Source organism: Chiroxiphia lanceolata, chromosome 23, assembly GCF_009829145.1.
Source record: "Chiroxiphia lanceolata isolate bChiLan1 chromosome 23, bChiLan1.pri, whole genome shotgun sequence".
Lineage (NCBI taxonomy): Eukaryota > Metazoa > Chordata > Aves > Passeriformes > Pipridae > Chiroxiphia > Chiroxiphia lanceolata.
In genome coordinates, this window is record NC_045659.1 from 2,766,212 (window position 1) to 2,791,297 (window position 25,086).

Genomic DNA, 25,086 nt, shown 5'->3' on the forward strand with positions numbered 1-25,086 from the left:
TTTTGGGCTGCACTGGAGTCAATACCCAGAGTTGTACCTCTGAGTCCTTGGTGCACTGGGGCAGGAGGGATGTTTTATGGCTTCTCCTGGGGAGGTGAGAGGCACCCAGATGGGCACCTTGCAGCTGCAAGGATGCAAAAGCTGCTTGGGAAGCGTGAGCAGGGCAAAAATTACTTTGTAATGAAGGGTTTGAACTGTGTTTTGTGCCTGAATTTAGAGAGCAGGAGGCAGGTGAAATGGGGGGACTGGGCAGATGAAGGAACACCTTCAAGAGCAGAAGCCTTGCTGCTGGGCTAGGAGGGAAAAATCCCCTCTCCCCTTCCCCTCTCATCCTAAATCTTGACTGCCTGACTGCAATTCCAGTTGTAGCTACAGTTCCTTGGTGCACCTGGGCAGGAGGGATGTTTTATGGCTTCTCCTGGGGAGGTGAGAGGCACCCAGATGTGCACCTTGCAGCTGCAAGGATGCAAAAGCTGCTTGGGAAGCGTGAGCAGGGCAAAAATTACTTTACAGTGAACTGTGTTTACCACCCTTTCATGCCTGAGTTTCGAGAGGAGGAGGCAGGTGAAATGTGGGGACTGGGCAGGTGAAGAAACCCCTTCAAGAGCAGAAGCCTTGCTGCTGGGTTAGGAGGGAAAAATCCCCTCTCCCCTTCCCCTCTCATCCCAAATCTTGGATCCCAGCCTCTGTCCCCGCTGCTCAGCAGTGCAGGTGTGGTGTGATGGGGGAGCACCCTGGTGTTGCACTCCCCAGGTATTTTCCAAGCCCCTCCATCAGCCAGATGGTCCGTGGGCACTGCTTGTAGGAGCCTGTGTGGTTCTGCTGTCTGGCAAAGCCCAAGGTGTGTTTCTCTCCCTCCCAGCTGTTCCCAGGGCTCGTGCTCAAACATCCAAAGTGCTGGGAAGCCGTTTGGAGCAGTGGGGAATGCGTTAGGTGGAGGCAGCATCCCCCTGTGCTCCATGTTCTAGGTAATTACAGCCCTGCTGCTCGTGGAGCAGAGCCCAGCAGGTGCCCTGTATTTATTATTTAGCTTTCTGTTAACTCTGAGCTGGTGGTGCACAGGCAGCTGCTGCTTCCCCGGGAATCTCTGCATTCAGCTCCTCACCAAACCCGGCTGCAAACAGGACAGGGGGCCTTGGGGTCTGTCCCTCAGAGCTGCAAGTCACAGGACCTTTTCCCAGACCTTGTGCAGTTTGTCTTTGCAGAGTTTGAAACGAGAACCACTCGTTTTGGGTTGGTGATTCACGGAGTCACAGAATCACTGAGGGTGGAAAAACCCTCCAGGATCATCGAGTCCCCCCTGGGACCCATCCCCACCTTGTCCCCCAGCCCAGAGCTCTGAGTGCCATGTCCAGGCATTCCCTGAACACCTCCAGGGATGGGGACTCCAAACCTCCCTGGGCAGCCCCTTCCAGTGCTTGAGAACCCTTTCCATGAGGAAATTCCTGCTGATGTCCAACCTGACCCTCCCCTGGCACAGCTTGAGGCCGTTCCCTCTCCTCCTGTCCCTTGTTCCCTGGGAGCAGAGCCCGACCCCCCCTGGCTCCCCCCTCCTGTCAGGGGGTTGCAGAGCCAGAAGGTCCCCCCTGAGCCTCCTTTGCTCCAGGCTGAGCCCCCCCAGCTCCCTCAGCTGCTCCTGCTGCTCCAGCCCCTTCCCAGCTCCATTCCCTTCCCTGCACACGTTCCAGCCCCTCCATGTCCTCCCTGAAGTGATTCCACAGGGCTTTGGCAGAGAATGATGGGGATGTGAACTCCAGCATCCTCCTCAAACAGCAGGCAGGCATTTCCCTGCACTTTCTCTGGGAATTGTGGGGTTTGTGCCTGCCTTTCCCTGCCCTAGGGGAACAGGACAGCTCTGAGGTCCTGTACCAGATGTTTTGCTAGTTGAGCTGCCACGAGCACCAATTCCCCAGCCAGGACCTCACACTTCCACTGGTGTGAGTAAATCTGACCTGATCCTGCTATTTTTTTCCTCAATATCTTGGGAAGTTTTGAAATAACTGCTTCAAAGTGCTCAAATGATATGTTGCTCCACAATCTGTCTCTGCCGCTGCCAACGCTTCCAAGGAACCAATTTCCCCTGTGCTTAACCTTTTAGGGCTTTTCCTCCTCAGGAATTACTCTGTAACTCCCACTTAAAAAAAAAAAAGAAAGGAAAAGAAAAAAGAGAAAATTGCCATTGCCCTTCTCAGGGGTGGTTGATGATTTCCAGGCGGTTTGGGGGAGTTTCTGCTTTTTAAAAGTGGGTTGAGAACACTGAAATCAGGATGCCCTTCCAATGTACAGCTGATATTTGAGCATGGGATCCCTCAATTTTCTGGAACAGAGAGGATTGGGATGCAGAAGGCAGTGCTGGTGGTGGGAGCTTCCCCAGGGAAACGTGATCCAGGAAACGATCAAACCCCAAGGAGTGGAGATGTCCCAGTGCTCCCTGTATTGTCTTTATTTCTGTGGCCATGTCTCAGTGTTTCCTGTCTGTAAAAAGGGATAGTCCCTATGGAGACTGCTGAGATAAGCTGGAGGAAGTCTAAATGTAATCTAAAAATAGATTAATTGAAAAATTGCAAGTAAAAAGCTACATCTTTTTTTTTTTTTTTTTTTGGACAAAACTCCTGGTAACTTCAAAGGCAGATTAAAGACTTTGCCTGTGTCAGGACTTTAATATTTGGCCCAAGAATTAGACAAATGGAATAGTGGAGAATGTTTGCCAGAAAATTGGAGAAGGGAGAGATAAGGTAACAGATGAAACACTCAAAGTCAGCATTTAAGGACATTGCTGCCTGTGGAGATAATTTTATCAACTCCAGAGACAACCATTTTTTCTACAAAGTAAAACTCTGCCCTCCATGTAGCTGTTTAAAATGGAATATGTTACAAATTTTGTTGAACTGTGCTGTGGGAGTCTGCTCTGGGACAGCCAGTGCCAATATCTGTGCTAGTGATAAATCCGTGGATTCTCTGCCTTCTGCTCTTCATTTTGATGGTGTTTCGACTTTGGAACTCAGACCTCTGTGTGTTGGGGTGGAAAAAAGATGGTCCTGATCTTGGTTTTGTCCTGAATCCTCTTGTTCCTGAAAGGGAGGGAAGGAGGCGTGACTGTCATTGGGGCAGGAGCATTACCAAGAATTGGTTTTTAGTTTGGTGAGGCCAAAGTGACTCTCTGTCTGTGCCTACACTCATTCCTCACATTATGTCTTGGTATGAAAATGTTTTGTCCTATCCTAAAACCAGAAGCCAGTTTTATATTTTGAGTTTCAGGCTGCTCTGAGTGGAAAAAAAAAAAGGGGAGGTGGGTGAGAATAGAAGTTAGAGATGTGACTCAATATTGATTTCCACTTGTTTCTGCTGAAATGCTAAAAATGCCAAGATGAAATATTTGGACTTTTCGTTGTGTTTCTTTTCAATTTCGTTTATATTTTGTTTTGTTGTTGTTGTTAGAAGCTCTTTGCCCAGTTTGATTCCAATTCCTGAATAATTCATGGTCCCTAAAGAGCTTTGCTAAATAGATCCTTTGTCCCCCCGAGTGCTTGGCAAGCTGGGGGCAGTGCCACCCTGCTGTGAGGGGCTGCTGGGGGAGCAGAGGTGCTCACGGGGCCGTGTGTGTTGTGTCTCTGCAGAGTTATGTCATGCCCAGACCACCAAAGGGCTCCATGAGGATTTATGGAAGATGCCCCGTGTCTTGGCGCCTCTGGTGCTCCTTCTGCTGTGGCTGATGAGGATCTCTGCCAGCCCCCATTCCCTGAGGATTGGTGAGTACACACCTTGCTCTGACTCGTGTTTCCACACCATCCACTCTGTGTAGGAATTCTTGGAGCAGGGAATGCTGTGGGAGGCTTCCCTGCCTTGGAGGGGTGCTCCCTGTTCAGGTGGGGTCAACTCGTTTGCTGAGCTCCCACCTGCATTTTGGAAATGTCCTCTCCTTCCACTCGCAAATGTCCCACCTGCATTTTTGGAAATGTTCTCTCCTTCCACTTGAAAATGTCCCACCTGCATTTTTGGAAATGTCCTCTCCTTCCACTCGAAAATGTCCCACCTGCATTTTTGGAAACGTTCTCTCCTCCCTGTTGTAAATGAAATTCGGTTTGTGGTGAGTTTATGCACTTTAGCATTGATTTTTGTGGTGTTAACGTTGCCTGATGGGAATCTCGTGTTGTATAAATTGAAAGCCGCTCCTCAGAGACACACTGAGGAATTCAACTTGCCCCCTGTGCCGTGTCCTACCCCCCTAAGCTCCACATAAAATGAAACAGTTCTCTGTCACAAATGTATTTGTCCTCTGTTGATGAGCAAGGAGTTTTTTGAGCCCAAACTGCCCCTGGTTAAGTGATGCCACGAGGACATTAAAAAAAATCCAAATTTTTCCATTTGTAAGAAAATCCTGTGCATCTGGTCTGCTTTGGGTTGTATTAAACAGCGTTCAGGCAGAGGCACCATCATCTTCCCTCGCTGCCTGTGCAGGATTAGGAGACAGAAATGCATCCAGAAAGCTCGTAATGAAACTTGCCTCAAAGTATTGACACTTGGCTCTGTTGTTTAGGAAGGAAACTGCTTCTCCAGGCTGCTCTCTCTGGAGCTACCAGCTGGTTTTATTAACTCCTTGCTGCAGATAAGAGGCAAATCTATCCCTGTCCCCCATTTGCACCTTTCACAGGTGACACTTGAAGTAAAATTACCTCTCCCCTCTGCTGGTGGAGCACGAAGCAGCTCAGAGATGTGGCAAGGGAGGGGCTGTGCACTCAGGGCTTCCCCACATGGACTTGTTGGGGGTTTGATGAGTGTTGTTTCTTCGAGACACAGTTTCGTTTTTACGGCGTCTCCAACAAAGAAGTTAATAAAAATAAAGCAGAAAATAAAAAAGAGGGGGGAAAATATTACTGGCGGCCCTGAAATCATTCCCAAATGCATGCTTTTGGCAAGGCAGGGAGATGTGGGTATCCAGCAACATAAATCAGGGCTCTGCATAGGAAAGGAAAAAACAGACCAGAATGAACATTTAAATAGTCAAAGAAAATGCAAGCTAATGTTTAAAACAATCCTCCAAGCCATCTGGTTGCTGAAATGCACAGTTAGATGGTCAGTCATGGGAGGTGAACATGGGCAATGTCCTGGTGGCTTCTTCACCAGGAAGAAGAGATTCTTCCCTGCAGCACTTGCCTTCCAGGCAGGAGCAAACACAGCGGTGCTGAGTCAGGGGCACTTGGCTTGTGAACCGAGCCCTGAGCTTCCCTGCTGCTGCTTTTTGGGGTTTTGGGTGGATCTTGGCCCTGGAATTTCCCAGTGGAGTTTCTAGGCAGCAGATTGCCTCATCTTTGAGCACACAGTGAATTTTTGCTGGCCTGGACGGTGCCCACAGTGAGTGTTGCATTGCAGTGAGTTTGAGAGGCATCATCTGGGCAGGAAAAGGGAGCAGAGCACTGGCTACAGGGTGACCTTCCCTGTGCCTTTGGATGCATATAACGAGGCTGTCTTTGCTTGATTTCTCTCCTTGACACAGGAAAAAAACATCAGTGCAAACTAGATTTTTCAGCCTCTTTTCTGTGCGTTCCCTTCTGCTCCAGTCCTGCAGAAAAACCTCCTTGTTAACATTGTTCTAGAGACCTCTGTAGGGAAAAAACAGTTCTAAAAGCTTTATCCAAAATGGAGATGTTCTACTAGGAGTGTCTTTTGTTTGTCAGCCAGCTGACCTGGTCTGTCTTGGTGAAGGATCCTCTCCACAGATGCTCAAAAGTTGGTTGTGCTCAGGGTATGAGGAAGCAGGCAGGGATGAGCATGTTCTGAGCAGTTTTAAGAGCTCCAGGAGGTGTGTAAGGAACTGCCTTGACACATCCTGGAGCTCTTGAAAGAACCTCCCAAAATATCTCGGGACCCCAGCAGTTTGTGCTTGCCCAAGGTGTGCCCCTGAACATGTTGTGTTGCATCCAACCCCACCAAAAGCTGGAGAAATGCATCTCCCCCAGCCCTGCTTTCCTGCAGCACACAATGCCTGTAGAATTAATCCTGGGTTTGTTTTCTGTTTGTTCACTCATGCTCAATAAAGTGTCAGGAAATTTGCCTGAGTTATTTACTGAGTTATTTACTTGGTCTCACAGAGCAGACAGTCAGGGCCCTAAATTGGCATTCTCTGGCTGGATTCATTGGGTGTGCTAACAGCTCATTTAAAATTCATATACAAGCCAAACTTGTAGTTTATCCATGGCATTGCCCTAACTAGCAGCACTGACAGATGATGTACTGGCAAAATCCTTGCAAGGCCTCCTGTAGCTCTTTAAAGTGCTCCTGTCTGTAACTGCCTCTGTAAATCCCTTCCCTGCCTCTGCCTCCCAGCTTTGCAAACTTTGTACAACAAGCAAGACACAGCTCTAGCATTAAGGGTATTTTTTGGGGTGAAACTTGCTGGTTTTCTACCCCATCCACTCCTGGCTCAGCTGGTGGACACTGTCCCAGTGCTTTGGGGTTTCATCCACCAGAGAAGCAGTTTGTGGTCAAAGCCTCCATGAATCCAAACTGATGCTCAGGCGTCACTAGAAGTGCCAGCCTGGGATGCTTGTCCTTGTTTTTAGGCATGTTTCCAAACTTCTGGACTTCCTGCATCTGCTCTGACCGTGGAACTGTGATCATGGAATGGTTTGGGTTGGAAGGGACCCGAAAGATCATCTCATTCCAACCCCCTGCCATGGACAGGGACACCTTCCACTAGCCCAGGTTACTCCAACCTACCCTTGGACACTTCCAGGGATGAGGCAGGCACAGCTTCTCTGGGCAACCTGTGCCAGGGCCCCCCCACCCTCCCAGGGAAGGATTTCTTCCCAATATCCCATCTGAACGTCCTCTCTGCCAGTGGGAAGCCATTCCCCCTTGTCCAGTCACTCCAGGCCATGTCAATAGTCTCTCTCCATCTTTCTTTTGGCTCCCTTCAGGCACTGCAAGGTTGCAATTAGGTCACCCTGAAGCCTTCCCTTCCCCAGGCTGAACAACCCCAATTCTCTGAGCTTTTACCATCAAGAAAAACGTTCTTGGGATCCCCCTGAGCACGTGGAGTTGTGGGAAAGCACTGGAATTTAGCTGTGCATGCTGAAGTAGCTGGGAAGAGGCAGACTGGAGACATTCTCTCCCTATTCCTCTGTCAGACACCTGCGTAGCAGAGTTTTGTGGCCTTGAATCCCTGTTAAATTACCCTCCTGAAGTGCTTATGATAAACTAAACCACTTTTTCCGTGAGATAAGGGCCCCAGAGCTGCCCTGTCCTATGCAGTTTGTACACTGGTGTGTCTGAGCTGCAGGGCTGGAGCTGGAGGGAGAAGCACTAAAAACGTGCGAGGCAAAAACCGAACGATAATGGCAACGACCAGAATCGTGGAGCGTTTAGTTCAGCTTCCCCAGCTCCCAGAGGATATACATAATTCTCCTGCAGGCCTGCAGGGAAGATCCCACAAGGCAGTGTGTTATTCAGCATTAACATTTGAAAGGGTGATGGTGACACTGGGATGGAGGTGCAGCCACAGTCCCCGGGGATGCTGTGACAGGAAGGTGCTGCTGGGCAGCTACAAAAGCTTCCTCCCAAGGTGGGGGGAAACAGAGCTGTGCCTTTTACTGCGGGCAGGGAGAGCTGTGGCTTTGTGGCAGGTTGGCTTGTGCCACCCCCATCTCCCCACATCCCATTCCCAGCTGCCTGACATGACTGGAAACTCCACTTCTCTCCTGCTGGAAGTGGGAGAAGCACATTTAACCCAGACAGGCAAAGCACAAAAACCCCCTTCCACGTGCAGTGCTGCTTTCTGCCTTATCCAAGCCCTTTGTGGATGCAACTGGAATAAACTGCCCATGGATTTGCTGTTGCCCAGCAGGGAAATGGCCTCTCCCTGGCTTTGAACCCATGAGGCTGCTGAGATCAGCTCAAAGCAGAGAATCCATCCCTGAGTCTCACATGGTGGTGCTGTTGCTGGAAAACCTTTCCTGTTGTAATTAGGATTAGTGTTGAGGAAAGCCAAGCTCTGGTTGGGGTGGGGTTTGTCAGAGCAGGGGTGCTGGGTGCTGCCTGGGTGTGGGGGCACAGTAATGAGCCCTCCCCAGGAGGCAGCAAAGACCAGAGGGTTCTTTGTTTCCCAGAAAACAAGGCAGGGCACTGAGACACGTGTGATTATCTGGCTGCCCCGTGTGTGAACCTGTTTTTAAAGGATTAAAAATAAGCCTTAAAAAGAAACCATTGTGGGCTGCAGGGGCCCCATGCCTGAGGCTGTACCCACCTGAGGGGCAGCAGCACTCCTTGGATGTACATTTTCAAGTCCCTTTGTGTTTGGACTGTGATAATCACAGCCTGGTTAGAGGAGGAGGAGGATGCAGCTGTTGGAATAAAATGTTAATATTTTCCCCTATATTGAAAAGACCCAGTTAAGTTCATTAAGGTGAAGCAGATTCACAGTTATTTCTCATTTGCTGCTGAGGAATGGTGACAGGCAGAGAAAAATACAATATTCATTTGCTGTTTGCCCTTTTAATTTTATTTTGATTATTCTGCTGGGAGAGTGATATCTTATTTATGGGTCTTGAGTTATGTGCATAAATCTTTATTTCTAAAAAAGCCACCCATATAGATGCCAGGTCCTTTCAGCAAAGCCTTGTCTAGACTTACAATGAATCACAGAATGGTTTGGGTCGGAAAGGACTTTACAGATCCTCTCTTTCCAACCCCCTGCCATGGGCAGAGATGCCACACTCACTAGATCAGGCTGCAGAGATGGGGCATCCCCAGCTTCTCTGGGCAAGTTTTACCCTTTGATTCTTTGCAGTTCTCCCAGGAATTGCTGTGTTACACCCAGGGAAGAGTGGCTCCCTGCCAGATCTTCCCTGTCCTGAGGGATCTTGTACAAGCATCTCGCTCACAGAGGCTACTTCAAGGATAAAAGCTGGGGGTTTTTTTAGGAAAAGGGAACTGAAACTGTTCAAAGAGGGGCTGGTGACTGCTGAGATCTCTTCTCTAACTCGTCCTTCTCTGAAATGAGTGTTTCCCTGAAGGCCTTTGCTGCAGGACACCGGGGCAGAGCGTTCAGGCTCCGAGGTTGGGGTGTGAGCAGAGCGCGGTCGCTGTGTCCAGGCAGGGCTTTGCACGCCCTTCCCGCTAAATCCATGGATGCAAATCTCCCTGGGAGATGTGCTCAGCATCCTCTCTGCCTGCAGAGGCAGGAGGCTGGTTAGCACCAGGGAAGTGTGAGTGAAAACTGCGGGAGGAAAGCGAGTGCTTCCAAGGCGGGAGCCCTGGGAGAGAGGGAGTGGGAGCTGGAATGTCCAAGTCCTGCACCCCCTGCTTCCTTTTGCTCTGGGTTTGAGGGGCCTGTTTGGAACACTGGCAGCACTGGGCACTAAAAAGGGGAGGGTTTGATGGTTTCCTCTCACTGTAGGGGTTTCTCCATGAATTGCATGTGATCGAGGTTGAGTGTGTTTGGCTTAAAAACGGACCGAGCCACGTGCTCTGGGGGAAAATTCGTGGAAGAAAGAGGGGTTTGGTGCAGAGTGGGGTGACCTGCCCTGCCACTGATGATGCTGGGCCAGAGGAAGGTATGTGTGGCACGTGCCAGGCACACCCCATGCAGCACAGCAGTGCCCTTTGCCTCGTGTGGCAGAGCAGTGTGGGAGGGCTGAGCGTCTCTCCAGGCTGCAGTTTTGCCACATAAAACATAATGAGCTCCTGGTCCACAGCTAAGGAACCCAGCAGTATAATAATATGAATAATAAATAATCAGCAGATTTATATTTTAGGGCATGGAGTGAGGAGAGAGGAGGATTCAGTGAGACAGACCATCTCTTGGCGTGTTTTGCACCTCTGTGGCTGAGTTATTTTTACTGATGTGTTCCTGTTCATTAATGTCCGAGAGGCAGGTTACATTATACATCCCCAGAGACCTTTAAGCTTTGTTTTGATTCATTATATATCCACATGCATATTATACAGATATAGATCTTCGTGTGCAGAGCATCTGGATGGGGAAGCCAGCTGGTAGTTATGGAAAAGAGCTGTGGTGCTTAAGCAGCAAATCAACACTCTTATCTCTTCATTTTCTTGTTTATTGAGAGTTATTTGCCCACCAGGGCAGGGCAGAGGATGGACATGGATAGGTGCATATCCAGAGTTTTGTATCAGAGGTCTGTTTTTTGATATATGCTCCTGAATATTAAAGATTCTCCCAAAGCCAAGGATCGGGATCTGAAAGTCATGAAACTTGTTTTACATCTGAATCCTGTTGTTGCCCCTGGGCAGCACTTTGTGTATTTAACCGCTGAGCCATTTTTAATGCAGAGCTTTTTGTTTCAGTGGGGATAAAGCCCAGTCACAGCAAGAGCTACTCCGCAATTTCTTTCATTATTTTTTCATATATATATACATATATGAATAAAAAAAGTCAATTACATGAATGAAAGATCCTTGGTTCCCTGCCTAAACAGCTGCCAAAATTAATTCCAGCTCCGAGCCAATTTCAGCAAAAGTTGGAATTTCTGCAGAAAGCTCCAGTGCGGCGTGAGATGGGATTGTGCATTAGTGTGCATTACAGATTCCTGCTGCCCGGCCCCTCGCCCTTGGCTATCCGTGTGGGCAGCTGGGGAAGGATGGATTTCACACAGCCTCTGCTGAGCTTGACTTTGCTGCAGAAATAAGCCTGAATTAAACAGCCTTGCTGGAGCGAGTGCCGTCCCACTGCAAAGCCCTGGCAGCCCAGAGCACCTGGGAACTCGGTGCCAGCCTCAGCAATACTCCATCCTTCCCCACAGACCAATTAACCTGCGTGGGAGGAACCGCCTGAACGGAATTTTGGGATGTGGACAGGAGCTGGGCTGAGTTAGGAAATTCGGGGAAGCAGGTCCTCCACCCAGGCAGGAGCAGGTCTGAGGATGGGGCACCTGTGGGTGCCTGGCCGAGGGACACGTTGCTTTCTTTTAGGGAATTGCATACCTGCAGTTCTGTAATGTGATTTGAAGGTCCTTTTCAGGAAGTGAGGGAGAGAACTGCCTGGCAGATTTAAGGCAGTTTCTAAAGGTAAGCTGAGAGAAAGCTGAGTTTGTTACCTGTGAGCCGTTCCAGCCTGTCTGAGAAGGGAAGGTGGAGGATGACAGATGGGAGGAGGAAGGCAGCAAGGCACTCCAGCTCCAGTCTGCTGGAGCAGAGCTGAGATCCCCACTCTGTGAGTGCAGGTTTCTTCCTGCTTGAAGCAGATCTGCCTCGTGCTCAGAGGCTCATTCCGTGCTCTCCTGCTGTGTAGCTCTTGGCACATCCCCTTGTCCTTGTTCTGTGGATGGGTGGACTGCAAGCTCAGGAGCTCTCCAGGATGCTGCTGAGCTCAGTGAGGTGTTAAAGCCCTCTTGCCTGGCATTAGGCACTGCAGGGCTGTTGGGCAACCTTCCCAGAATAGGTGCTTTTGACCTAAAAGGGCACTTATCTCAAGTGCCCCCTCTGCAGCTAATTGCTTCTGGCTCAGTGTAAAATAAACACCCCCCTGTAAAGCTAAAAGGCCCAAATTGGCCTGGCTTGGGTTCAGAAGCTCTTGCTCTTGATATCCAGGTGTTAGGGACCTACAGCATTTGGAAAAGTCCCAATCCCAGAAGCGGAGGACAACCTGCTGACAAAGCAGGGGGGACAGATCCTCTTGTCTTGCTCCCAGCTTTGTGTTCCTGTCCTCCCTCAGAGAGACCTCACTGTGATGAGGTTGAACCTGCTGATGAAAAAAGTGCTGAGGAAAAAGGGAGGAACTTGAAAGAAGGAATTTTGCTTTTCCGTGGGGTGTTGGCTGGGAAAAGCAGGGAGCTATGGGAAGGGGAGCAGTGGGAGAGAAGGGCAACACCCAGGGCACAGTCCATGCCCGAAACAGATGTGGGCAGGCAGGAGAAATGGGTGCCCTCAGCCTGTGTTTTGTCACTGGGAAAGGCACCCAAGAGGATAATGGCACCTTAGGGTGGTATCATACCCCAGAGCCCTCCTTTGGGGTGTCATCCTGGAGGGGAGGGAATGGGGGAGAACTGAGAAGCAGAAGGTGAAACACCTGGTTGGAGGGAGTTCCTGAAATGAAGAAGAGCTGGGAGATGGGAACTCATGGCAGGGCAGGGAGCACAGGGCTTTAGGGGGCTGGCCCTGCAGGAGGGACGTGCAGACCTGGTGCTCGCAGGGCTGGGGGCAGTGAGGGAGCTCTGTGGGCCACAGATAAAAATGCCATGCCAGGTTCAGTGCCCAGAGAAGCAGAGGAGGCAGATGTGTCAGCACAGAGGTGGGGTTAGAAGGGAGCAGTGGGGGGGGGGGATCTGAGTGGAGGAGCAGCTTCTCCCAGCCCTGCCAGCCCTGACTCGACCCCTGCCAAATGAGGGCTGTGGATGTGCAAAGGCTGCAGGGAGGGAAGGCTCATTTTCCCAAAGACATCATTAATGAATTCCTCTTGCACCTCCAGACACTGTAGGGGCTTGGAGAGACTAAATGGAACTCAATGTGAAAGTGGTGGCTGAATGTCAATGCTGCTGTCGAAGCCAATTTGGGAGCTGGGAAGTGCTAAAAGAATTAAGATTGTTAAATGGAAATAAGCCTACTTGGTTGAGATAAAATGGGGTTTAAATGAGTGAAATTATCAGTGGATTACCCTTGTTAGAGTACTGCCTTATTTAATAAACTGAGTTTTAATCTGCTGCAAGGGTTCCTGAAGGAAAACTCAGTCTGGGGGGGTACATGGATGTGATGAAGGGGAAGAACCAGCTGTGCCATCATCCTCTAGAATGGAGCCACAGGAGCAAAGTTTGCCCCCACGAGTGCTTTGTACTTTCATGAGGATCTTATTCACTGCTTTATAAGGGGTTTGATCGTGGTTCAGGTTTTTTGGGTAAGCTACCCTCTCTCCTGCAGGTAGAGTGGGAGTGGTACCACCTAACAGAGGGCATCACCTTCTTCTGGAGAGGTGATCCCTGTTCTGGGCACCACGTGTCCCTGGGCAGCCTTTCTAGCACAGGGCCACGTGGTATTTAATCCTTCCTGGAGTAAAGCAACGTACTCAGAACCTCTCCTGGAGCACTGGAAAGGAGTGATGCATGGGGACAGACCCTTGCTGCAGTTAGGAGGGAGAGAGAGAGAGTGCTGGCAATCTTGAGGGCTGCAATTTCAGCACGAAGAGAGAGCCTAGTAATTATTAATGGCCACTGATTACCTGCCTCTGCAAGAGCAGCCCTGCAGGGGAGCCACTGGGTACTTTGAGCTGACTTCAGCTGCCCCCCCTGGCTCAGTGCAGATGTCACCTGTCACCTCAGATGCATTTCTGACCCATCTCTCTCTCCAGTGACAGCCAGGAAAGCGTAACTGCTCCAGATGCTTCTAAAATTGCCCGTGGAGGCAAAGGATCTGCTCTCAGTGCTGAGCAGTCGTTTTTCAGCACTGGGGGACTCTGCCCTTGGCTGCTGGAGCTGGTACCTGAGCCTGGGAGGTTCCAACATGCAGGAAAGGGCACCTGGCTGAGAGGGGAGCATCTGGTGCAAAGGGCTAAAGCACAAAGAGGGAGGGAGGCTTGATTTTCCTGATTTTCCTCTTAGTCCTGTAACTGAGGCTTCAGAATATTTTATGTTCCTTACTTGGAGGATTCGAGAGTTTTCAAGCTGTTTTCTGACAGTTTGGAGAGAGAAATCAACTCCAGGTCTTGGGTGGGTTGGGAGGCTCAGCTGGGATGCAGGAATCCAGGATCAGGCTGGGTAACCTGTCTGGATTATGCTCTTATCTGTTCAAAGGAAACTGTCTTCTGTAAATATTACATCTTTGGTAGCCTGGTTGTTGTTGTTGTTGTCAGGAGGACTAATAAATCTGGCTACAGGCAAAGCTGAGCCATTGCCTGACAGAGTCTGCCCACCCTGTGTTTTCATCTCTTTTCCTGGGCATGTCCTGGTCTCTCTGAATTCCAAAAGTTCTCGCAGCTGGAATTGTGTTCAGGGAGAAAGTTGGAGCTGAGGTAGCAGGAAGAAGGCAAGGAAGGGGCTCTATTTCCCAATATATTATATTTTTATTGCTGGAGGGATTGCTGTTCACTTGTTGTACCTCAGTGCAGGCTCAGTGGAGCTGGTCTGTACATACCATGTCCTCTGGAATTATTCCTGGTTTCCTATCATGGAGGTGCAGGCCAGGATGAATGTCTGAGATGTAGCCTGAGGCTCATCCTACATGAGCTTAAAACTTCTGTGATCTCCTTGCCAAGCCCAAGGGGTAGTGAAGCCTGAAAAGTTGTGATGTGGTGTCAGCTTGGGTTTGTCTGAGGATCTCCACATTCGTTACAAATTCCACCCTCTTCCCAACCCTGAGTTTTTGCAGCCTTTGTATTCTCCAGGATCTGACAGAATTTGTGCCTGTGGATGCACGTGTGTGTTTGACACACATTTGATGGCCTCACCTCTTACCAGACCTGATGGACAGGCTTCTAATTTTCCCAGGGCAGGATGTCCCTAATCTTACCCCTTCCTTCACCCTGCAGAGTGGGTTCTGGTCGTGCTCAGCTGCTTCCCCACACCCTCCCATTTGCCCAGTGTCAGAAATCCATTCTGCTCTTTGGCTCCAGCACTTGAGGACATTTTGTTCCACATCCCTTGCACACAAGATGGCTTGGCAGCTGCAGACCTTCAGTGTTTATTATCTCTTGTGTTTATTCCCCATCCAGTGGCACATGGAATTTTTTTGGCCTGGTTTTCCACTGGGGCCCCTGCTGCAGTGGGAAGAGGCACTTTGTTGCTCAGAAGTACCACGATCACACAAGATAATGCAAGAGAATGGTTGAGTTGGCAAGGACAGGTCTTGCAGGGCTTGTGCAAAGCCACACCACGGCCACCCCAGCTGGGCTCTCAGGGCCAGGGGGGGCTGCAGTGGCTTTATCCAGGGTCTCCAAGTCCCCAGTATGACCAGTGAGGTGATGCTGTGGCACAGCTGCCTGCCAGGCCTGGCAGAAAGCAAGCACTGTGGCTGTCCAGCTTGGCAAGACAAGACTGAGAGGCATCCCCAGGGTAGGAGAGGGGTCTGATCCGACTTGGTTTTGGAGCAGAAAGCTCCTTTGCCTTGCAATGGCTGTGGTTGAAAGCCTGTTCCTCTCTCATGCATTTAAATCCCATGGAGCATCTCATCATTAGGAACAAATGATGCCTCAGGCAAGTGGAGCTATAGAAAAGTAATCTTTATTAAGCACCCTCAGTGGTCAGAGTTACTTGATGAGCTCCAGAGTTGTATTTGCTGGCAGCTTGGGTTGTCGTGGAGCAGGAAAACAGTTTGAACTCGCTCCATTCCCCGTCCCTGGGTTCCTGTTTTCTATTTCTGTTTTCAGTCCCCTCAGCCCTGCAAACACTGCTGGCAAAACTGTTGACACTGAGAACGAAAGGAATGAGAGAGACTGGGTGTGACAGCTCAGGAACACGCAGCCAAGCCTGGAGAAGGAACTGAGTTGCCCTGAGCAGGACAGAGACACAGCCACGACCCTGGAAAACTGTACAGAGCCCACAGATTGATGTGGGAATCTCTGAATGCTGAACTGCTGCACATTTGGGGCAGGAATGGCCACTGGGAGAGCAGCACATCCTCCTGGAACCATCCTCTGCTTCTCTCTGTTGCTACCTACGTTATTAAGCTGGATGGCTGGTTGTGTTTCTTCCCTGGACTTTGCAAATGATACAAATGAATAAATGAGCTGTAAAGTGCCAGCACGAAGGTTAGTGAAACCCAAAATAAACGTAGAACAGCATCCTGCCAGATGCTGTTTGGCTTTTTGCTGACTGTGTTTAGAGGGAGATGGAATAAGGGGCTCAGGAAAACAGAGGAAGACACGGGGTGTGAGCTGAAGGTGCTGCACACCTCGGGTGAGTGTGTTACCCTGGGAGTTGTTTGAGGCTCTGCTGCTGCACAGTGTGGGATATTTGCCAGTGGAGGCAACACTCTGCCTTGAGTGGTATCAAGGCATTTTGAGCCCTGGAAGAGAAAAGGAGAGAGAGAGAAAAAATTAATCTGTGGCCACTGTGCTTGGATTTATGAAAAGGAAATGAAGTGAAGGCAGGAGGCTCAGAAGTTCACCTGAGTGTGTCTTGTCAAGCATGTGAAGCTGACACAGCAACAGAGAGTTACAAGCTCTTCTTTTTCTTTCCATAACATGTCTCATTTACTTAATAGCCTCTAATGTTGCTGGAGGAGCAGTCACTGTGGATCAAGGAGGAGCATTTTCAGGCATTGGCTACCAGCACAGAGAGTCTTTGAGCAGGAGTTTGTGCCACTAACCATGATTTTAGAAGGTGTGTCCTGGCTCTTGGAGGATCAATTAACCCCCAAAAGATCTGGTGGCTCGATTTGAAGAAAACTGTCTTTGAGAGTTTCTAAAATCAACCACCTTTAGTATGAAACATGGATGGTTTCTAACACTGAAAGGTGAAGTGAGAACAAAAATTGGAATAAATAACAGCATAATTCCAGAAGAAATGCAAAAAAAAAAAAAGAGAGCATCTGTGTGACTAAAACCCTTCTGAAAACCAGTCATTTACCAAATATAGCTGCACACTTTTGTTTGAAATGTCCTGGCTCTGTTCTGTGCTCTTCCCCACCCTCCCCATCTGGAAACAGTCCAGCATTATTTCTGCTTGAAAAGGCAGAACTGGCTGTGTGTGTGTTCTGAGCTCCATCCAGCACCTGCAGGGAGCTGCAACAGGTTCCTGTCTGTCTGCTTGGGGGTTTTTGCAGCCTTTCTGAGGCAGAGATCTGTGTGCAGTGGGCAAGAGCATCCTCACCTGCTCTGCTGGCACAGGTCAGTGCAACCTGTCAGGGCTTAAGGCTCCTGCTCTCCCGGGAGCTGCTGGAGCTCAGGCTCTGCTGGGAGACCCAGGAGTTCATGGCAGTTCACTCGTGGTAGTTGGAATATCATCACTTCTCTGCTGGTTTTATAGATTTTTCTCCGCTAGGGCTGAATTAAGCAGGTTCTCCAGCACCGTGGGGAGAAGTGTTACCAGCTCCCTGACCTCAAGTTCTCACCACCAGGAACAGTCTTCCCAGTTTCACAGTTGGGCTTGAGGGGGGGGGTGGTGAATTTTGCTTTTAGGTGCAGAAGTGAAAAACACAGTGAAATCTAAGGCAGGCTTTGCTTCTTACACCCCTCCTCTTTCCCTTCTGATTCTGGCAACAAACCTCAGCCAAGTGTATCCCTGGGTTTCGAGGCATCTGGATTGTCTGTTAGGATTAACCATTTCCAGGAGAAGCATCGAACTCTGGCTTTGCCTTCTCAAAAAATCAGTCCCCAGGGACTCAGTGGGAACGTATTCAGTTCAACTCCAAGCATCTGGAAATGTCAAAATATTAGCACTGGGTTTCTGTGTTTTTCCAGCCTGAGTGGGGAGATGGGGGGGGATTTTTTGTTGCACCAAAATCCATGTCTGGGAGAGCAGCAGGGGCTGAGAACTGTGGTTGTGGTACAGGGTTCTGGCTTTTTTTTCCCCTTCTTTTTATAAGCCTGGGCACGCCACACACACTCTTTAGATTTCAGTCTCAGCCTAACTAATCTGCTTTGTGACCTATAGAAGAAAATAGCTGGTAATTATTTGTTTACTTTGTGCAATTCAACTGTTCGAGAGCTTCCTTAGAAGAGCTGGGCTGGGTGATTAGGAGAGGAGGTTTATTTTACTTTGTTTTGGTTTATTTTCCCCGGCACATTGTCTTTTCATTCGGAAGGACTGGATTTCGGGGGGGGGGGAGTGTTTGCCATTTTTAGGAGGCTTGAGCTCGGTTATTGCATTAAATCTGTAAAACAGCAAAATCTGAAGCAGAGAGGGGCTGGGGGGGAATCAAAAGTCAGTGTGTATGTGCTGTACTGTCAGGGTTTGGGACATGGGGACTGACCTGGGGCCACAGAGCAGTGTCACACTGATGGCTTTGGATGGCACAGCCTTTGCTGATTCACATCCCTCTTCCCCCACATTATTCCTCCGGTCTGACCCCGCTTTGCCCTGTATTTCCATCAAAGCAGGAGGGTGCTGAGCATCCTGCAGACAACAAAACCTCCCTTTTAGGCCGGGATTATTCAACTAATCTCGTGATTACGGTGATAATCCCCTTTGCAGCCGATGCCCTTCTCCAAGGAGCTTTTCCCTCGGGGACTTCCAAGTCCCAAATCCCATTTTCTCCTAATGCTGACGTGCTCTATATTAAATTAAGGCACTTTCAGGGATCAGAGGTGTGGAATTCCCGTGGTATTGAAAGCTCTGGAGTCTCTGGTGCGTTGCCTGTTGCCTGATGAGCCTTTGGGCTGGTGGTGGGGCTGGAGAGGAGGTGGATTTTCACACGTGAGCCCGTGTCCTTGTGGCAGGACAAGCCGTGGGCAGTGTCACAGCCCGGTCAGATGGTTTCAGATCAGATTTTTCTGTAGCCAGAGAGGGGCAGGCACCCCATGTGCTGCTGCCTCCGAGGGCAGGCAAAGCTCTCTGAGCTCTAATCCCACTCCTGCTGCCAGGTACTTGGCTGCAAATAAATATTTTGCTCACAACTCATTGGAGGTGGCATCTCACCAGATGTGCTCTCACTTGGTGCTGCAGGAGATTTATTTGGTTGTCCATTTATAGCTTATTATTTTCTTCTGTCTCCCCCCTCCCCAACTTAATAGCAGTTTGCTATCCACCAGGGTATACATTTTCTTCTGATTAAGTGCCATTTAGCCGTTGGCTGCTTGCTCATTTTACTTTTATAGGCACATTTACAGAGGCACAGACAGAGGCACAAGCCTGGGAGCAAGGGTAAGGAGAATGGAGAGGCACAACAGCTTGATTAAATTGGATTTTAATAAAGTTTCCAGCTAAGCTGCATCACAACTATCCCTCACCGTGGGTCTGGACTAGAGATGATCTCCAGAGGTCCCTTTCAACCCTCATTATTCTGCGATGCTGATGTTGCACAGCTCCTCACCTGGTGGGAGAATTCCCATGGAATCCATGACCATCAGGGATGTCTGAGCTCTGCATAGCTCAGGGCTGGTCTCTCCAGGGCGAACAGAGATTTCCCAGCTTTCCACGGCTGCTAATTAGTTGCAGATGATGAGATAATTTATAAAAATTAGGAGCAATTTTCTTCATTGTGCTAATATCGCTTGGCAATAAAACTGCTCTTTTAAGAGGGTGACTTTTCTCTAATGTGGGGATCAAGGCTAAAAATATACTTGTGTGTGTGTGTGTGTGTGTGTGTGTGTGTGTGTGTGTGTATGTCAGCAGAGCAGGAGAGTTGTGCTCCACAACCACAATTTCAGGGGTTCATTTGAACCGTAAGAAGGAATTCAAATTGAAATGCAAATTTTCAGCGTTGCTTAGAGCACTGTTTGGAAAGAAATGTTTGATGGTGTCACCTTGGTGGCAGGGCAGCAGGAAGGGAAAAAAAAAAAAAAAAATCCCTCTCGAGCAGGCTGTGGAAGGAGGTTGAACGTGGAGCAGACAGCTTGTGGTACGTGGGGGTTTTTGGCAGTGAATCAGCAAAACGAAGGTCGCTGCTCTCCCCCTTCCCCAGGAGTGACAGTGACTCACTGCCAGCTCCTCCCGTCGTGCAGGCAGGAGTAGCAACTCGCAGGGAGAGCTACAAGAGGAGTGTTTTGTCTCCTGTGCACAGTGCCTGGGGGAAAACAGGGTGCAGGAGCCAAGGGAAGAGCCGTGGGAGCGGCGCGGCAGAGTGAGAAGGTGTCCAGCACCGCTTCTCCAGGGGCTTCCCGTGGCACTGGGACTCGTTCTTCTCGTAGAGAGGGTTAAGATGCAGTGGTGGGGTTTGTTCCCTGTGCCACCTTGGTGTTTGAAAGGTGCTGTTTGCCCCCTTAGCTGCTCTCAGAGTCAGCTGAGCCCCAGGTCGTGCGTGCGTGTGTCTGCTCGGTCTGGTGGGAACTGGGAAACAGGGGCGCTGCTGTCGCAGTTGTTTGGAAAGAGACATTCATTAGGGCTGAAGAATGAATTTTCCATGAACTCAGAAGGCCTCCTGCTACTGCATCAGGTTCCTAATGATTTTGTCACGGTGTTAATCCCTCAGGTGAGAGGCAGCATTTTGATATCAGCAAACAAATTGTGTTCCCGCACAGATAAACCCAACCCGGAGTCAGGTGGGAGAGCAGAGAGCAATTCATCAGCTTCTAACGGGCCCTGCAGGTTTCAGGCAGGGCTAAATTCAGCCACAGTGTGCAGGAGAGCCTGTCCCTGCACCCCTGGGTGTCCAGGGAGTGTGTGTCTGCACAGAACACCTCCACACACACGCACAGGGAACCTGGTTGGGCTGACGGTGATGCCCAGGATCTCCAGCTGAGCTGGAACACCCTCAGTGCCCCTTCTTGGATGGAGTTATTATAGAGAGAGGCAATTTCTTTGCTGGAGGGTAAATCCTGGGTGGAATGGAGGTGGGGAGAGGGTTGGTTTTGTGCAACAGGTGATTGATAACGTTGAGCTCAAAGGATGTTGAGAGCTGAGAAAGTTTTCACAGATTTAAACTGGACAAGCACAGGGAAGAGAAAAGCACTTTGCAGTTATTAAATATATAAACAACATCAGCTTCAGAAGTCTCCTAACCTGAGAGTAGCCAGAGGCTGGGAGACTATTAGTAGGAATTATTGGATGGACTTTTGGTTTGACAGTAACATTTGTTCTTACGATCCAGATATGAAGCAGAGGCACAGAGAAAATGAAAGGAATTGCCTGTAGCAAGCTCTCAAATTAGCACCTCTATCTCCCAAGTCCCAGCCTAGTGTGAGGCTGGAAAAGTGTGGAAATCTGCCTGGGCTGTTGGCAACAGGCAGAGGAAACCTGTGGCAGCAGGGACACAGGTCCAAAGGGCCGAGGAGCAGGGATCAGGGGATGGAGCAGGTTTGGGAGCAGTACCCAATGCATTTGGGATCTAATATATCCCAGCCAGGCTCAGCCAGCACATGCTGCACCTCTGTCATCAACCACAGAGTCACCTCTGTGACCTCCCTGTGCCACCTGGGCTGTTGAAAACTGCTCCCCAAAGCCTTTGGGAGGAGGTATTTGCCCAAGCAGCACTGGGAACTGCTGCTTGGAATGATCCTCTGGTTTTGTGAAAGCAGAATTAATGCAAACCTGTTCGGTTTTTGTCACATGAAACAAAGCAGCCTTCTCCCATTTCTGTGGCTGCACATTCATTTCTTCTTTTTTAATGCCATCCTTAAATATCTGCTCCATCTCTAAGTGATTCTCTCTTGCACTTTATGGTGGAATTATCTTGCTCTCCCAATCTCTCCTACATCAGCTTTAGTTGCTGCTTTTCTAGGAAAAGCATGTTGTGTTCATTCAACCTCTATGTAGATGCTGATACATAATTCTTTCCAGCATTTTATTAGCCTCCATTGGATCCCTTCTAATTTAAACATCTCTGGTTTTATAGTTTTGGATGCCTTGCTTTATCTCTCTGTGTATAGACACAGGGCTGGGAGCACAACCTCATTGAGACTCCATTAGGAGGACTTATATCCTGCCCTAATCTTCCCCGTGATGTGCCTTTGAATCTTCCCTTCCTGCCAGTCCTTTCTGGTTCAGTCCCTCACACATCTTCTTTTCTCTTCAGTCTTGTCTCTGAAACCAGACCTCTTGTGATGGTGTTGCCAAAAGCTGTGTGGGGTCAGGTGGGACCTGGGACCACCAGGGCAGAGCTGCAGCGCTGGGACGGGGTCATTCCATTGTGGTCCATGAAAAGCAGGGAATTTGCACTGGATTCTTCAAGGAGGCAAGTCCATCTGGTCCAGAGACCTGCCGCAGGCGGGTTAGGAGACCTCCTGTGGTAAAAGAAACGTGTGGATGTGGGAGTGTGTGACTGGAGCTGGGATGGCAGCGTGGAACGGGTCAGGCTGTGACTGGGGGAAGAGGAAGCAGGGAAATAATGAGGAGGGAACCAGGTGATTTCTCATTAACAAGTGGTGCTTGCTCTTTGAAAAGGGGAAAACAAAGCCCCTCGATCCCCTTGCCCTGCAGGTCAATAAAATGAACCCTTCCTAATGGCTGAATCAGAGACTCAACAACTTCATTACAGTTGTAAAATCAATGGCCATTATCCAGCTCTTCCCTATTGATCTGTGCTGCAGTGTGTCAACATGTTCTGGGGGATGGCTGTGGGCAGACAGGGCTTTGCTTCATATGTCTGGAGCCCATTAAAGACACCCTGAACACACCGTGGGTCAGACCTTCCCTTGGTTTTCCATCTGGGCTCCCTGCAGGTGATCCCCACCTCAGCACCCAGGTGAGCTGCTGGCAGAAGGTGTCCTGGAGCAGAGAGGCCACAAGCAGAGCAGAAGGGTCAGCTGGTGATGCAGAGGTCCAGGCAGCCCTGTGAGAAGGGCTGATGAGTGAATTTGTAGCTTCTGGACTGCTGCTGGGAGCCTTGGATGTAAATGACAAGGCAGCTAATAAGGTCTAATTGGCTATTAAAGGAGGAAGCAGCCCCAGAGATGCTGAGGGCCAATTAACCCTGGGAGCCAGTGCCTGACACTGTGCTGCTGTGCAGTGATGTGTGAGAGCCTTTCATAAACTGAGAGGGGCAGGGAGCAGTGCAGGTCCTTCCCCAAACCCTTTGGAAGTAGCTCCAAGGGACAGTTCAGGCAACAGCAAGTTAAGTGTTCACTTTGTGCAGCTGGAGACCGGATTAGTGGCTGGGTAGTGTGGGCACACCCTTAGAGAAACCCCCCTGGGCATCAAAGGGGCCCTGCTGAGATGGAACTTCTCAGGAGGCTTCTGTTTTTAATACCTGCTTAGCTCTGGGGAACTAAAAGCCCAATCAGGGGACATGGATCCATGGGGAAGACTAATTCCTGGATCTTGGCGTGTGTTTGTGGTGGTCAGAGGGTGTGTTGGGCTGTGATGGAGCCGAGTGTCAGTGAAAGCAGGCATGTGGGGACACGGCTCAGCCTTGGAGTCACCCAGCTGGGGACCAGGGGGAGACAGGGCAGCCCTGGCAGGAGCTTGGAATGCTGAGATCCTTGTTTGAACAAGGCAGTCCAGAGCCTGCTGGAGTCAACAGGGGACTGTGGGCGGCTCAATCAATCACTGTGCCTCAAACACTGTCTGAGATCAGGGCCGTGGGGAGCCGGGGCTCTGACACAGCCTTGTCGCTAATTTGAATAAACAAATTGTGTCTAATGGTTTTGTCCTCTAATTGATACCAGAGCCTTCTGATTAAAGGAGAACGGATATATTCAGTGTTGCAAAGCAAGCTACCTGTTTTCCACAGGCTGTTTTCCTGCTAGCAGTGTGCACACAGAAAATGGGATTGGGTGGATTTGACTGGGAATTGGGACCTGGGAGTCTCAGCATAATATGAGCCACGTGTCATGTGCTGGAGTCTATTCCATCTTTATTGCATGAGGCTGGCTTTGTGTGCTGCTGCTGGTGGCCCCTCTCTTGTTCATTTTCCTCCCATGGATTTCATTATTTCCCATTTCTGCATTTTTTTATTTTATTATTTCTGATTTCTGTGCTTTTTGCCGCTCTGAACTTGGACCGTTCTGAAACCCAGCGAGTCCAGTCCAAGCAGGAGATCAGTTCAAAGCCAGGGCTCAGCTCCTGGACTTGGAGCAGCAGCAGGTTGATATTGTTTGTCTCCTTTTTGGCTTTTATGCAGAGTGGAGAGAAGGGGACTGTGGCTGTAGGATCTGTCCTACAGCAGCACACCCATGGCTTGCCTGTTGCAGTGAAAGAAATGACTGATACACTGCTAATAGCACACTTCTCACTGTAGTTTTCCATGAAAAGCAGAGCTGAGCAGAAGGATAGAGCTTCTGTCCTCATTTCTGATGATCCCAAAGGACGTTTCTCTCTTGTTGTGTTCGGGAAGCAGCTGGAAGAAGGATTCCGTGCTGGATCAGCACAGACAAGCTGATTAGCTGCTCCAAACCTGCCCAGCCACCTTTTAGTCTGTCTGGGCCACGAGTTGATGATCTGGAGTTTGTGGACTTGGAAGTGACTGAGTTCCCACTGGCCAGAGCCAGGAGTGTGTTGGGTGCTGGTGTCCAGGGACCAGCCCCCAGGACTGGGATGCTGAGCCCCCACCACGACCCCTGGGCTGTGGGGAGCAGGGGGATGGGACCCCGAGCCTGCTTTTTACCTTGCCTCAGTTAGAAAGGAGACAAAAGCTCCTTTTTAAGCCCCACAGCCTGGAGCGTGCTTTGCCGAGATAATTTGTGTTACCTTTTATCTGCCTCAAAGGAGCACTTAAAAATCATCCTGCCCATAGTGGGGAACCTGATGAGGCTAATTGGGGTGTATGAAAACACCACCCCATGGAGGTTTCCCGTCCATATTTGGGCTAATTAGAGACAGTTCCCCTGCTGGCTTTTGCCCGCTGCGCAGTGTTGTGTGTGTTCAAACACCCCAGCAAGAGCAGGAGGTGTCTGTGTGTGTGTGTGCATGTTGGTTAATGTGCATTTTAGCTAATATGTTTGGGGAGTAGGAGCTGATGTTATTGGAGCTGATGTTATTAACTGTCAGGCCAACAGAAAATAGGCTGTACCATGTCCAGCTGTAAAGTCCTGCTGTGGTTCCCCACTCCTGGGCAGCACTTGCAGGGGTCACATCATGTCCTGCTGATCTCTTTTGGCTCGTGGGTTTGTTTATTTTGGTAACCTGCGTTTGCAGGCAGTGCTGGAGAGGTTCTGGGGGGGGAGGAAGGATGATGTTCTTCAAGGGAGTTGCTCGGTGTGGCTGGTGAGGGTGAGAGAGTGGCAGGACTCCAGGGCTGGAAACACAGAGCAGCTCTGGGTCGCTGCCACTTGCAATCAGGAGGCAGAGGGATGATGATGACATGCCATCCTCAGGAGATGATGGGACTGCTCCTGAAGGGTGTCCATCACTTCCCTTAAATTCCAGCTGTCAGGGTGTGTTGGGGACAGCGTGGAATGGACTGAACAGTTTGTGTGTCTGGGCTGAACAAGGGCTGGCCATGGACCAGGTACAGCTTGAAGGTTTAGGTTTTAAAGTAATGTTTCCATGCCTGCAGCTGGCACTTTGGTGCCTTTCCATGAAAATAAACTGTTGGAGAGGCTTGTCTGTAGGGAAAGGTGGACCAGATTATCTTAGGAGTTGACAAAGCTGCTGCTTTCCCTCCAGG

The 25,086-nt window shown here is 49.8% G+C and overlaps 1 protein-coding gene across 3 annotated transcripts in view; it reads left to right on the forward strand.

Annotated features, from left to right (window-relative positions):
• Positions 1–25,086, forward strand: part of GRIK4 (glutamate ionotropic receptor kainate type subunit 4) — a 183,544-nt gene that overhangs the window by 57,849 nt on the left and 100,609 nt on the right. For 2 of the 3 annotated variants that reach the window (XM_032709625.1, XM_032709627.1), the window contains exon 2: positions 3,618–3,749. In XM_032709625.1, coding sequence (XP_032565516.1) covers positions 3,668–3,749 — 82 coding nt within the window. In that variant the 5' untranslated portion in view covers positions 3,618–3,667. Of the gene's footprint in view, positions 1–3,596; positions 3,750–25,086 lie in introns of those variants that run through there. The other variant, XM_032709626.1, reaches the window with a different exon arrangement.